Here is a 14,990-nt window from a genome sequence, read left to right as displayed (position 1 = left end):
CTGGTTGTCGTCCGAATGAGGCCTTATTTTTATTTATTTTTTTAAATTAGGGTCTCTCTTCAACCTCATATTAGTAGCTACCATGTGAGTCCATACTATTATTTTTTGCATAATGTGCATATTTTGCTACAGGGAGTATAGCTTGTAATACACCCTGCAACTCTGCAAAGAGAAGCAATATCTTCCAATTATTGGCTGGTGTCAAGCTATGAGTATAAACAATATAAAAGTCTATGCCTAGTAGATTTTATATATGTACAGTACAATGCTTTATAAAGGGAAATAAATAAGGATGTAATCAACATTCTGGAAAAAAAATAATAAAAAAATCACCGAAAAGCTTGCTTAATGCTTCTGAATCAAGTCCTGGTACAGTGGTCCAGACTAGGAGAAATGAAGAAAAAGAGGTGTCATTAGCACCCGGAACTGTTCTGCTGTTTAGTAACTGCAGTTCTTTGCAGCCTTATTGGATATATTGTGGAACTGGGGTTCAGGGGTAATCCTAGTAGACATCAATTTTGCTTAAAATTTTCAAGAAATTTTTTACTAAGATGTTATCTAGTGGAAAATCTGCAAAATACATGGCACTTGACATTCTAGACTACTCATCGGCGTTTTTAACATTAGAGAAATGTTTAACTATAATGTCCTATTAACTGTATATGTTTTTTTTCTTTAAATCAGTAAAACTTCTACGCAATTTGCTGTGACCTAATTTTAATTTAAAGTGTAACTGTCATTTTACTTTTTTTTTTTCATACAATAGTACAAATGAAGATAAGAAACTTTTTGGAATATCCTATCAGAGAATTCTGCTTCGTTCGATGGCAGTTGGTGCTCATAAACTTCTATAGAGAGGGGAGGGGAGCTAGAGGCAGATAAAGACAATCTGTTGCAATTTCTCTCGAAATGACACATACACTATAATGGAGTTATAGTAGAAAGGTCACACACTATGGCTTAAATCAAGTACTACTGTTTGCCTGCTGGTGTTTATTTCTAATTAGATAGGAGTTTATGAACAAGATAGTAAATGTTCTAAGAACAATGCACGCATAATTTCAGTGTCCACATATTACACAAACTATTATGCATTTCCTAATTCTCAATGTTACCTTAATATTATCTACTTTATTTATAATGGCAGAAATATGTAAATATGGTGATGGGACTCCACTATAAATCACATTATTAAGTTTTCTCTTGCTTATATTATGTCTCTCAGTCCTATTCACTTAGGTAACTTAATTGATAGTACATCACTATAGATTGTCTTTATCATTGACTATTGCTCTTTCAGAGGTTGCCAGAGATTGGCAAGAACAAACAAAAGTGGTATCCTGATATGACGATGAATTCATTCACCGCACCCAAGACCTCCAAAACCATGAAATTATGCTCCTAGCAGACATTAATAATTTCTAAATTTTGAGACTTTCTTAAAAAAAGAACCCTTCACCAGTTTGGGCATGTTAAACTGTCCACGTCATGGAATACTAACTGCACAGCTCAATGAAATGTAATTTTTATTTTTTTTAATTTCTCTTCTCTGTTGTAAAGATATTAACTTGTAAAATTTAGGTTATAATTTATGTTAAGTCCAAGGGGGCATTACCATAAATTCTTCTCTGAGGACATGTACTTTTCACTCTGCATGACATTGACTAACCATAAGCAGGGGGCATTGTGCAATGGAAAAAAACATGCACCTAGATAAACTTAGAGCAGGCTTTCTCTTGTGTGAGACATATAGTGAAAGACAGCCCTGCTCTCTGCAGCTACAGTGTAGAAAAAAGCACAGATGAGTGTGATTACAAACACCTCCATCTTTCATCTCAAGGTATTCACTGTGGGAAGAGGGATGGAGATTGAGTAGAGCTGTGCAATTACAAACATATTTGCAGCTCTCCTCTCATAGCACTGTCAGCTGAGCTGTACAATCCCTTCCCCCACACTGACTGCCTGAGATGAAAGTTGGAAGTATTTGTAATCGAATTCAGCTCTGCTGTATCCCCCTCTACCACACTGACTGCCATGAGAGCAGTTCAGGAGGTGATGGTAATCACTCTATACTGTGCTATATTCTACACATCTTTCATCTCAAGGTATTCACTGTGGGAAGAGGGGTGGAGATTGAGTAGAGCTGTGCAATTACAAACACATTTGCAGCTCTCCTCTCATAGCACTGTCAGCTGAGCTGTACAATCAGTTCCCCCACACTGACTGCCTGAGATGAAAGTTGGAAGTATTTGTAATCTAATTCAGCTCTGCTGTATCCCCCTCTACCACATTGACTGCCATGAGAGCAGTTCAGGATGTGATAGTAATCACTCTATACTGTGCTATATTCTACACAGTAGCTGATGAGAACAGGGCTGTCTAAAATTAAGTGTCTCACACAGTAGAAAGCCTGCTCTTCTGTTCAAGAGGGCGTGTTTTTTCCTCCTGCATCATGCCTTTTACTTATGATTGATCAACATCATGTAAGTGAGCGGTACATGCTCCCAGAGGAGAATATCTGGTAACGCCTTTAGAACTTGTAAATTATATTCAAAAGTTTACAATCTCCACAACTGAAATGAGAAATGAAAAAATAAAAATGTTTTATTCAGTTCTGCAGCCAATATTCCATGATGTGACCAGTTTAACATGCTCAAACTGGTGAATGGTCCTTTTTAAGACTTACAGGCCTAAAGAAAAGTCTTAACATCTGCTCGAGAAGGTAATGTTAATAAGAGAGAGATTACACAAACCTGTAATATTAGTACTTTATTCTGAAGACTTCGACATCATTTAGACACCACTTAAGCCTAGGAATATTTTTTGGAATTTTCTATTAAGAGAGAAGTCATGATATTAGATAATACACAATAAACAATTATGGGATTTCATATAATACCTCTTCAAAGTCTTGCATCTAGCCTGATAATAAAAGCACTATTAGGCGGTGTTATACCACCATCTAGTGGATGATTTAACCACTTCCCAACCAGGTTTGTTTTTTTGTGGACAAGTTGTAGTTTTGAATGACACATTCATTTTAACATGTAATATACTGGAAAAATAGGAAAAAATCCAAATGTTGGGAAGTTTTTTTTTGGGTCTTGTTTTTACAGTATCTATTGTACAGTAAAAATGACCTGAAAATATGATTTTACATGTCAGTACAATTACAGCGATACCAAACTCGGAAAGTTTTTTATTTTTAAACTAAGATTATGAAAAAAAAATTCTGAAATTTGTAAAAAGAAAAAAAAAATTGTCATTTTCTTGGACCTGTATCGTTTTCATTTTTACAGAGTGGTGTTACAGCTTGCATTTTGCTTGGCGAGCTGATATTTTTCTTAATACTATTATTGGGTAGGCACAACATTTTGGTTGTTTTTTGCTGCCATTTTGGCAACGAAAAACTGCAAATCTGGCCTTTCAATTTTTTTTCTCTTTCCGGTTTTACTATATGGGTTAATTAATTTTATATTTTGATAGATCAGGCTTTTACGAATGTAACGATACCAAATATTAATTTTTTTTCCTTTCTTATTTTTAATGGGTAAAAGAGGGATGATTAGAATTTTGATATTTTAAATACATTTTTTTTTACGTTTAATCCCCTTGGGGGACTTGCACAACAATCATCCGAATGTTTGTTCTATATCCTGCAATACCACAGTATAGAGAAAATTATGGTCTCCAATGAAACACAGTCACAGAAGCAGTCATGGCAGGCCCTGGCTGCCATGAAAACCCATCGGCACTCCCATTGGGGTAGAGGTGATGAACCCATGGTACGATCCGCCCCTAGGTCAGTGTGATTTAAATGCCAGTGCTTCCAGTGCTAGGGAAGGGATTACAAATATTTGAAATAATGTTTTTGTAGATATAATGCATTATAATTGTAATGTTTTTTCAAATTATGGAATTTCATATGAAACTTATTTCATAGTAGGGTCATGCAATTCTTCCGATATCTATACTTTGCAGATAAAACCATTGTTAGGAGGTGTTATATCACCATCTAGTGGAAAATTTGAACAACACAAGCAGAACTGTTTTGAACATACAACGCTTTATCAACACAATAATGCTATTCAAATTAATATTATCCTGACTGTAAATCAAAGTGGTTCAATTCTTTTAAACATCCATGGCATGACTATGTGATCATGAGATTTATATACGGCCAGAGTGGATTTATCGCTTCATGTTTTCTGTCTAATAATGATTTATTTTACTCATTTATATAGCACCATCAGATTCCACAGCTCTTTATAGACATTATCATAGCTGTCCCCATTAGGACTCATAAATCTAAATTCCCTATCAGTATGTCTTTGGATTGTAGTAAGAAACTGGAGAATCCGGTGGAAACCCACACAAACACAGGGAGAACATACAAACTCCTAACAGATGATGTCCTTGGTGGGATTTGTACCCAGGACCCCAGTACTGCAAGGCTACAAAGCTAACCACTGAGCCACCATGCTAATATTGCAGCTTCATTCCAGTCACTTTTCTCATATTATTTGTCTGCACATCATATTACATTATCCCTGTTTATGAATCAGCAGTCTCCAGCCATGACAAGTCATAAACTCAATGTACCCACCAAAGCCATGAAGCCAAGTTACTTTTAGTAACTAATAAGGTTGGGATGCGATAAGAATATCTTTTGTTACTATGCGAGATATACAACTTTCTCGAGTAAGTAAATCCCACATGTAGTGTCAATAATGGAGATAGATCACACATTAAAACTTTATTCTACAGAAGATGAAGACATGGACATAATTCAAACGCCACCATCATGAAAAAAATCATATTGTAACATTTTAGAAGTTTTCACAAGAGGAATTTCATGAGCTAAGACCATAATGATAATTGAACCTTTTAATACTTCTAGCCTATTTCACTCATCCTTGTCATGTTAAGCCGGGTTAAGACAAGCAAGTGCAAAATTGTCTGTGTTTATACAGAAAAAAAACAGACTATTCTTAATCCGAAATGTCATCCATATGTCCATTTTGTACATGTACATGTAGCATCCAGTTTTTACATGAACAATTTAATAAACAAATATAGTTCCCTATGTTAATAACTGGAATGAATCCGAGAAAAACGCATGACATACAGTGGGTACAGAAAGTATTCAGACCCCTTTAAATTTTTCACTCTTTGTTTCATTGCAGCCATTTAGTAAATTCTAAAAAGTTCATTTTTTTTCTCATTAAAGTACACTCTGCATGCTATCTTGACTGAAAAAAACAGAAATGTAGAAATTTTTGCAAATTTATTAAAAAAGAAAAACTGAAATATCACATGCTCATAAGTATTCAAACCCTTTGCTCAGACACTCATATTTAAGTCACATGCTGTCCATTTCCTTGTGATCCTCCTTGAGATGGTTCTACTCCTTCATTGGAGTCCAGCTGTGTTTAATTAAACTGATAGGACTTGATTTGGAAAGGCACACACCTGTCTATATAAGACCTCACAGCTCACAGTGCATGTCAGACCAAATGAGAATCATGAGCTCAAAGGAACTGCCCAAGGAGCTCAGAGACAGAATTATGGCAAGGCACAGATCTGGCCAAGGTTACAAAAGAATTTCTGCATTACTCATGGTTCCTTAGAGCACAGTCGCCTCCATAATCCTTAAATGAAAGAAGTTTGGAACCACCAGAAGTCTTCCTAGACGTGGCCGTCCAGCCAAACTGAGCACTCATGGGAAAAGAGCCTTGGTGAGAGAGGTAAAGAAGAACCCCAAGATCACTGTGGCGGAGCTCCAGAGATACAGTAGGGAGATGGGAGAAAGTTCCACAAAGTCAACTATCACTGCAGCCCTCCACCAGTCGGGCCTTTATAGCAGAGTGGCCCGACGGAAGCCTCTCCTCAGTGCAAGACATATGAAAGCACGTATAGTTTGCTCAAAAATACATGAAGGACTCCCAGACTATGAGAAATAAGATTCTCTGGTCTGATGAGACGAAGATAGAACTTTTTGGTGATAATTCTAAGCGGTATGTGTGGAGAAAACCAGGCACTGCTCATCACCTGCCCAATACAATCCCAACAGTGAAACATGGTGGTTGCAGCATCATGCTATGGGGGTGTTTTTCAGCTGCAGGGACATGACGACTGGTTGCAATTGAAGGAAACATAAATGCGGCCAAGTACAGAGATATCCTGGATGAAAACCTCTTCCAGAGTGCTCTGGACCTCAGACTTGGCAGAAGGTTCACCTTCCAACAAGACAATGACCCTAAGAACACAGCTAAAATAACAAAGGAGTGGCTTCAGAACAACTCTGTGACCATTCTTGACTGGCCAAGCCAGAGCCCTGACCTAAACCCAATTGAGCATCTCTGGAGAGACCTGAAAATGGCTGTCCACCAAAGTTCACAATCCAACCTGACGGAACTGGAGAAGATCTGCAAGGAAGAATGGCAGAGGATCCACAAATACAGGTGTGAAAAACTTGTTACATCATTCCCAAGAAGACTCATGGCTGTACTAGCTCAAAAGGGTGCTTCTACTCAATACTGAGCAAAGGGTCTGAATACTTATGACCATGTGATATTTCAGTTTTTGTTTTTTTAATAAATTTGCAAAAATTTCGACATTTCTGTTTTTTTCAATCAAGATGGGGTGCAGAGTGTACATTAAATAGAAAAAAAATGAACTTTTTAGAATTTACCAAATGGCTGCAATGAAACAAAGAGTGAAAAATTTAAAGGGGTCTGAATACTTTCTGTACCCACTCTATATATGGTAACCCATATGTGCTCTGTTTTCTGCACACACTTTGACCATTATTGGCCGACTATCGCTGCCACATTCACTTGCATTGGTCAGTGTGCTGTCCATATGCTAGCAGCTGTGCATGTGGACAGCACAAGGATATTTAATACAAACGTTTGAATGAGCCTTTACTGAGCCATCACCTAAAGGCTCTAGTGATGTAGGAGGGCACAGGGGTGGTTTAGTGCAGTTGCCAGATTCTATAGGGGTGAAAAAATTCACCCTCACCAACCAGCACTGCCGCTTTTTCTTGGAGTTGTGCTACGCAGCAATGTGTGCCTATCTGGTGACCAGAAAACTACATGATTAAAGCCGACAGAGGTTGCTTTGACATCTAGGTCGGTGCAAGATTCCTATGCAGAGCACAGCAGTGGAGATAAGTTTGTCATCAGCTGCTGCACTCTGCATAGGCAGCGATCAAGATAACAAAGCTCTTTTTATGATGTAATGAGCTTTGTTATCTTGGTCACTGACTATATAGAGCACCACAGCAAATGACAAACTGTGCTCTTGCATGGCTCAGCACCTCTGCTATCCATTATAATTTTGTGTGATCTGCTGGGGAAGCTGTCCCAAATATAAAAAAGTGTAAGCCATAATATGGCAGCCATAGCCTAATATAGGAAATATTGCTTTGCACGAGCAATGAATCTCTCCACACATTTAGCTAACTGAAAGCCAAACATTTGTTCAGCCAACAGCTATTTCTTCCCACTCCACCATTATCACGGAGAAGCGAAGACCTTCTTGCATTGGACATACATTTGGACTGTCTAAATAATCTGGAAGCACAAAGTGTCAAAAAGATTAGAAGCTTTGTTTTACATCCTCATTATGGTCAACAGCAGTAAAATACAATAAGTGAAGATTCAGAAACTGTATGTTCCTTTCCAATAATAGTTGTGACCTAAATGGATACATTTTATCACATTTATGAAGAGTTTAAAACCAGAGCTAGCCACATACTGTTCTAATTGGAATACGACGTCAATACAAGATCAGTGAGGGTCAGACACCCGGCACCCCCCCTAATAAGCTGTTATTTGCATCTGCAGCCGAATAGTGAATGGAGCCAAAGCAGCACTATGTAGTGGCCGCTACCAAGAACTGCATTGATTAGAATAGGAGCTGAGCTGCAGTCCTCTTATGTTTACTGTAGCTATAATGTGAATAGATCCAAAGAAGCACTCTAAACACCTCTCCCACAGTACCTTGAAAAAGTATTCATATCCCATGATTTTTTCACATTTTTTCACATTACACCCACAAACTTACATGTATTATATTTGAAATACCAACACAAAGTAGCAAGTTTTTGTGAAGTGTAAAGGAAATGATACATGGTTCTCTAAATATTTTAAAAATATAAATCAGAAAATACGTTTTAGGACCAACTTTCACTGCAATTACTGCTGAAAATCTTTTAGGGTATGTCTTTGCACATCTAGAGGCTAAAATCTTTGCCCATTCTTCTTTGCAGACTAGCTCTAGCTGAATGAAATTGAATGGAGACGTCTGTGAACAGCAATATTCAAGTCTTGCCACAGATTCTCTATGGGATTTAGGTCTGGACTGTGATTGGGCCATTTAAATACATGACTATGCTTTGATCTAAGCCATTCCAGTGTAGCTCTGGCAGTATGTATGGTCGTTACTGGAAAGTGAACCTACACCAGTCTAATGTCTTTTGCAGCCTCTAACAGGTTTTCCCTCAGGATTGCCCTGTTTTTAACGCCATCTATCTTCCCATTAACTCTGACCAGCTTCCCTGTTCCTGCTGAAGAAAAGCTTCCCCACAGCATGATGCTGCCACCAATATGTTTGATGGTGTGGATGGTGTTTTCAGAGTGATGTGCAGTGTTAGTTTTCTGCCACACATAACATTTTGCATTTAGCCCAAAAAGTTCTACTTTGGTCTCATCTGATCAGAGCACCTTTTTCCACATACTAGCTGTGTCTCCTACATGGCTTTTTGCAAACTGCAAACAGGACTTCCTATGGCTTCCTTTCAAAAATAGCTTTTTTCCTTGCAACGCTTGAATAAAGGCCAGATTTGTGGAATATATGACTAATAGTTCTCATGTGGACAGATTCTCCCATTTGAGCTGTGAATCTCTGAAGCTCCTACAGAGTGACCATGGGTCTCTTGGCTGCTTCTCTAATTAGCGCTCTCTTTGCTTGGAATGTCAGTTTAGGAAGAAGGCCATGTCTTGGTAGGTTTGCAGTTGTGCCATACTCCTTTTATTTTTGGACGAAGGATTAAACAGTGCTTCGTGAGATGTTCAGAGCGTGAGCTATATATATTTTTTTATAACCTAACCCCGCTTGATTCTTCTCCACAACTTTATACCTGACCTGTCTGGTGTGTTCTTTGGTATATATGGTGCTGTTTGATCCCTAACGTTCTCCAACAAATCTCTGATTCCTTTACAGAACAGCTGTAGTTATACTGAGAATAAATGAAACACAGGTGAACTCAATTTACTAATTACGTGACTTCTAAAGGCAATTAGTCATTCAGGATTTTATTTAGGGGTATCAGACTACAGGGGGTGAATATAAATGCACGTCACAATTTTCAGATTTATAATTTTTAAATACTTAGAAAACTGCATAATTTTCTTTACAATTCACAAATATTTGCAACTTAGTGTTAGTAGATCATATTAAATCCAAATAAAATACATGGGTACACGGGGTAAGAATACTTTTTCAAGACACTGTATATGTTTCATTAATTATGACTAAAATATGGCTTAGCCAGTCATGTGATAAAATCCCCGGAAATGAAGAAGGGAATACATGAAAACTACTCAGAACGTGTAAACCAGGTTACAGAAGAATGTGAGTATATAATTTTTAATATTCTACAATAGAAATAGTGTTTTATATATACTCGCTTGATAGAATATGTAAGTAAAGGATTATGAGAATTGCACAGTAGTGTATATACAGGGAATTTTTTAGCCTGTCAGTAGCAATAAAGTTGCTGATACAACATAAGATCATTCCATGAACAATACAATGAAGTGTTTTAAAACATTAAAGCACACCTCCAACCATAAATGAAATGCTCTGTCCTATTTTAACTTTAACCCCTTAGTTTCTTAATTTTTTCGCTTTAGTTTTTCAGCCTCTTCTTCCAAGAGATAACTTTTCTATTTTTCAGTCAAAATAGGAGAATGAGGGCTTATGTTTGCAGAAAGAAATGTACATTTAAATGATACTGCTGATTTTACCATATAATGAACTGAAAAATATTAAAAAATTATTGAGAGGTGAAATATTGAGAAAAAATAGGCAATTCCGCCATTGTTTTTTTGTATTGTTTTTTTACGGCATTTGTGTGATAAAAATTACTTGGCAACACAATTCTCCTGTTTAATACAATTATGGTGACATTAAACATATCTTTTTTTTTTAAATCATTTTAGCGCCGTCAGCGGTCGCGAGTCCTATCACATGACTAAATGACGTAATGAAAGGTCCTTTTAGACCATTGCGAGCCGTACAACAGACCGGACGCAGAGGAGAAAAGACCGGGGGCCATCAGAAGGTAAGTATAATCTTTATTTTTTATTTTAAATTATTTTTTTAACAGGTTCTATGGTACCAGAGTCTGGAGGAGAGTCTCCTCTTCTCCAGACCCGGGTACCATCCGCACATTGAATCGCTTAATATCTGCATGTGCACATGTACTCATGCGAATATTATGCGATTCAATGCAAGTCAATGGCGGCAATTACGCTGCGTGTCCACAAAATTATTTTTCCGCAATGATAATCCGCAGCGGAAATTTCCACAGCGTGTGCACAGCACATGTGGATTATCATTGGGGAACATGGGGCACGTATTACCAAGCGTTTTTGCTGCGGAAATTCCGCGGCAAAAACGCTTGAAAAACGCATAGTGGGCACGCAGCCTTATACAGTACTGCAATAAGTCTGTATAGTAAAAATCGCTGTCTCTTATAAAGCCCCTTCTGTTTCTGGGCTTTACAGGAGAACCAACATTGCAACAAAAGAGGATTTCTCAGGAGCTTCTCTGCCATGTTAACCTATTAACAACCACCATTTGCATCATATGCTGTATAGATATAATATATATATATCTAGATAGATAGATTGAAATTGAACAGGGAGTAGTTAAAGTCCAAGAATGTTTTCAATAATGTGTCAAACAAATTTTTGTCGATGTGTTAAACAAAAACTTGTTTTGTTCTTTTTGTGTGATTAATTTGTATTTTTCAACAGCATTTTGGGGAACATATAACTTTTTATACTCTTTCTGGGTGGTGAGGGTAGATGAAAAAGCAAACAATTCTACTATTGTTTTTTACCACTTTAAAATTTGTGCTGTACACTATGCATTACAAAAAATGTATGACCTGTATTTTATCGGTCTGTACTGTTTTGTTAGGAAAGGAAAATCACCCCAAACCTGAAGCAAATTACATTACAATTTGCCATTGTCTGGAGTGATGGATAGCTTGTGTGATGCCAACGGCCTCAGGGCCAGAAGAGGTGGTGTATGAAAGAGCGAATTGCTGCATGCACTGGATGATGCACTGTCCCTTCAGGTTTTACCCACAGTGACCCATTAGTTTTCAGTATGAGTTGTAGGTGTGCTTTAAGCAGTGTTTTCCATCCAAAGTAAGTAATGATGTATTTCAGTGTTATCACCCTAAGGTGCTTTCACATTGCGTTTATGCACCCGTTCAGTGGCCCCGTCGGGGCTTACGTCCGAACCCCCTGCAAAACGGAATTCAGACGTATGCGCCGACGGAGCCATAGACTATAATGGTGCCGGCAAAGCGAACGTACGATCTGTCGTGCATCATTTTCGGGAGTATACACCTACTGGAGGTGGACACTCGGATGTAGTAGACTGCGTCTTGGTGTTCACCTCCAGTAGGCTTTTACGCCTGAAAATGATGAACGTCAGAGAGCACGTTAACTCCTCTATACCATTATAGTGAATGGCCCCATCGGCGCACACGTCTGAATCCCACTGAACAGGTGCCTAAACACAATGTAAAAGCACCCTTACTGATCTTGGCCACCTAACTGCCAGGACTGTTAGAATAAGGAGTTGCAGCAAAGTACTGTCGCTCTTTCACAACAATTCCCTGCGCATGAAATCTTTTGGCCACCTACAGCACTGTGTAGTGAACCACTATACATATAAATTCACCTGAATGGTCCTCTCCTTCAGAGGTAGAACCACCATCAATATGTATTAGGTATGGCATGGAGTCATGGCAGTATGCCAAAACATTTTATGATGGGAACACCTTTTTTATGTGGAAGCCATACAAATTATTGCGGCATAATAACCTAGTTCATCCACAGTCAAGATATTAATTTCTAATACCGGTAGTGCCTTTGTAACAATATACTGCATTTTACTGCAATAATTTTTAGTGCAAATTTGTTCCTAACGAGGCACTTGAACTAGAATTACATGCACTAGCGCCATTCCCAGGCAATTCTAGCCTATCAAGTATTTAGGCAAAATTGTGTTCTACGTCATAGTCTAGAACAGCAGAATGGCTATCATATTAGTGGTTACAATAACTAAACTTATTAATTAAAATCTGTATATCAGTAGCAGAGCATCAAATACAAGTCATGGCTTTTAAAGACATATCATCTAACCTTGTGTTTTACTATACAGAAATCAGTAGTTATTGCACATGCCCCTATTTAAGATTCAATATATTTCTATCATAATATTAAAGAAAGACTACTTATTCCCTTTTATGTTTGCTTTGGGCAGACCCATCATAGTGTGATCTACTTTTGTACATTAGGAATATAGATGCTAACGCCAAGACGGCTCCAAGCTGTGGCGGGCCACAAGGACTATATTCCTGAGCAATTCCTGAGAAGAGGGGAACAAGTATTCGTCCCACTGATGTCACTGACTGTCCAACACCTATAAGAGTACCGCTTCCATGCTTCTGGCCTAGAGTGAGTTCTAGATCCACAATGCATGTTCGCCCTATACTTGTAGAAAAAGCCAAGAAAGTTGAGGACAATACAACGATCCACATCTTCGGTGCCACAGAATATAACAGGATGGAGAAGAACGTGAGGACGCTGGAATGTAACAGCATCGTGTAGATATTATATTGATAAAGTCTAGAAAGTGGTCCCAGCGAAAAACCAGCAAGGGCTCCCAGAGTGCTGCCGTAACTTATTAAGTAGCCAGTCATCCGTGGAGTCATATGGAATCTTTCTTCCATTGCTAAAGCAAAGTTGCTGTAGTACAGCATGATAGCAACTGCTATTAGCAGACGAACCAAAAATATGTCCCACATCTGAGAAAAAGCCACGCCTGTGACTTTTTTAAATACAGACACGATCTGCACCCACAAAGTCTGTGAAGATCTGCTTGGCATTATGCCATTGGATTCCAATGAGAGTTGGATTGTATTAATAGAATTAGATGTCATGTTATTGGGCAGATTCACATGTCTACTAGGAGTAACAATGTTTGCTGTGTCCGTAGTCTGTGGCATCATCCAGACAAGACCTAAAAATGAAAATATTACATAGTTGAAATAGCTCTACATGTTTTTGGGCACAAAGTAGAAACGAGAAGTAGCAAAGATACAAAATGCTATAGGAAATGGGTTGACCATCTTTCTGTATATCTGAACTAAGCAATTAAAGTCTATTATATAATTAAATGGAATATCTTTAAATAAAGAAAAGAAATCAGTTTTTTTTTTACAGTGTTCAGTGTGCAGTAAAAAGAGTAAAAGGTATGTTCACACGGTGTGTTTTCTGAGTGAAATCCACGTAAAAAAGCACCCTATAAAATGAACATAGTGCACAGTGATGTCAAATCGGCGTTGCTGTGCACATGATCAGTCTTGTTTCATGTCTTTTTTAACAGCTTCAAAGTTCATAAACCCTTAAGCACTTAAAAGAGTAAGCATGCTCAATCTAGCGAAAGCAACTCTACTTTCTTTACTCAAAAGTATAGAGTGAAAGCCGCCTTAGGGGAACAACCACCATTTTCTTATAGCACTTCGTCTGAGAAAACTCAGTGGCTATGCCGGCATCGAAATGATGCTGTGTGCGCATACCCTAAGTTTCAAAACGTGAAATACCCTACGCATACCTTAAGTCTGTGTTTTTTACATCATTCCATCCCTGTTTTTTTATACATTGTATCATAAATTAAATTGTGTCAAAAATCATACAATGTGTACATAAAAAAAAAAAAAAAAACAATGAAAAACTTAGGTCAACAGAAATCTAAAAAAATCTATGGCTCTTGAAAGAGAGAACAATGAAAGTGAAAACACAAAAATGGCCATAGCTCGAATGGGTTAAAGGGAATCTGTTAGCAGGTTTTTGCTATGTAATCTGAAGACAGCATGAGGTAGAGATTAAAACACTGAATTCAGTGATATGGTACTTATCAAGCTGTGTGTTGCTGTTTACTTACAATGAAGGTTTTATCACCAGGACCATATCAGTGCTCAGGCTACAGCAGTTTACAGTAGCATGTGAGCCCTAGTCCAACTCCTCCCCCTCCTGTGATAAGCAGTTTACTTTTAATAGACCATATACATAGAGAGCCTGGTGTGGGTAGGGTTAGCTTTCTCAGCTCTGCTTCATGCTGCATCTCTGATTGTGTCACAACTGCTGCACCCAGTAAACTAAGCGATACATCACTGGACTCCGGGTATATTTTCCTACATTATGTTGCTCTCAGATGAGGCACCAAAAACCTTGTGACAGATTCCCTTTAAAGACTGACCCAAGCTGGGCATTGGACTTAAAACACCTGCTGAAAAAAGGTCAGCATGTTCAGAGTTAATACATACTACATGTACCCATGTCTACACTTACAAGTAGAGTACACAGAGTCACATAGGCGACAAGTTGCCTGATTAAGCTAAAGGGGTGCTTAGATATGCAACTCATTTTATAAAAAGCTAAATATCACCTAAATGTGTCAACCGAAGAGCACAGACAGTATCATCTGTAATTGGTAAGGGAGTAAGAGGATTATACATGAAAAAGGTTTTTGTATCACCTCCCTGTGGTTAGTGAAAGGTTACAGGGAGTATTTCGACTCTGGTCACATCTTTGTTGGAGATTATGTTTGGAGCGAGATTACAGAACCCGACTGGCCCCATTAGAAGTCCATGGAGTCAGCCGGGCTGGTGGTAT

The 14,990-nt window shown here is 38.1% G+C and overlaps 1 protein-coding gene across 1 annotated transcript in view; it reads right to left on the bottom strand.

Moving 5' to 3' along the window:
- Positions 1 to 2,792: 2,792 nt before the first annotated feature.
- The window catches only part of MFSD9 (major facilitator superfamily domain containing 9), a 40,354-nt gene continuing 28,156 nt past the window's right edge, over positions 2,793 to 14,990 (bottom strand). The window contains exon 6 of the mRNA XM_073664757.1: positions 2,793 to 13,335. Coding sequence (XP_073520858.1) covers positions 12,548 to 13,335 — 788 coding nt within the window. The 3' untranslated portion in view covers positions 2,793 to 12,547. The remainder of the gene's footprint in view (positions 13,336 to 14,990) is intronic.

This window comes from Phyllobates terribilis, unplaced genomic scaffold, assembly GCF_046119375.1.
Source record: "Phyllobates terribilis strain yellow unplaced genomic scaffold, ASM4611937v1 Scaffold_2__4_contigs__length_985480577, whole genome shotgun sequence".
Lineage (NCBI taxonomy): Eukaryota > Metazoa > Chordata > Amphibia > Anura > Dendrobatidae > Phyllobates > Phyllobates terribilis.
Note: the sequence above shows the minus strand (reverse complement) of the source record. Positions and strands in the feature narration are given on the sequence as shown.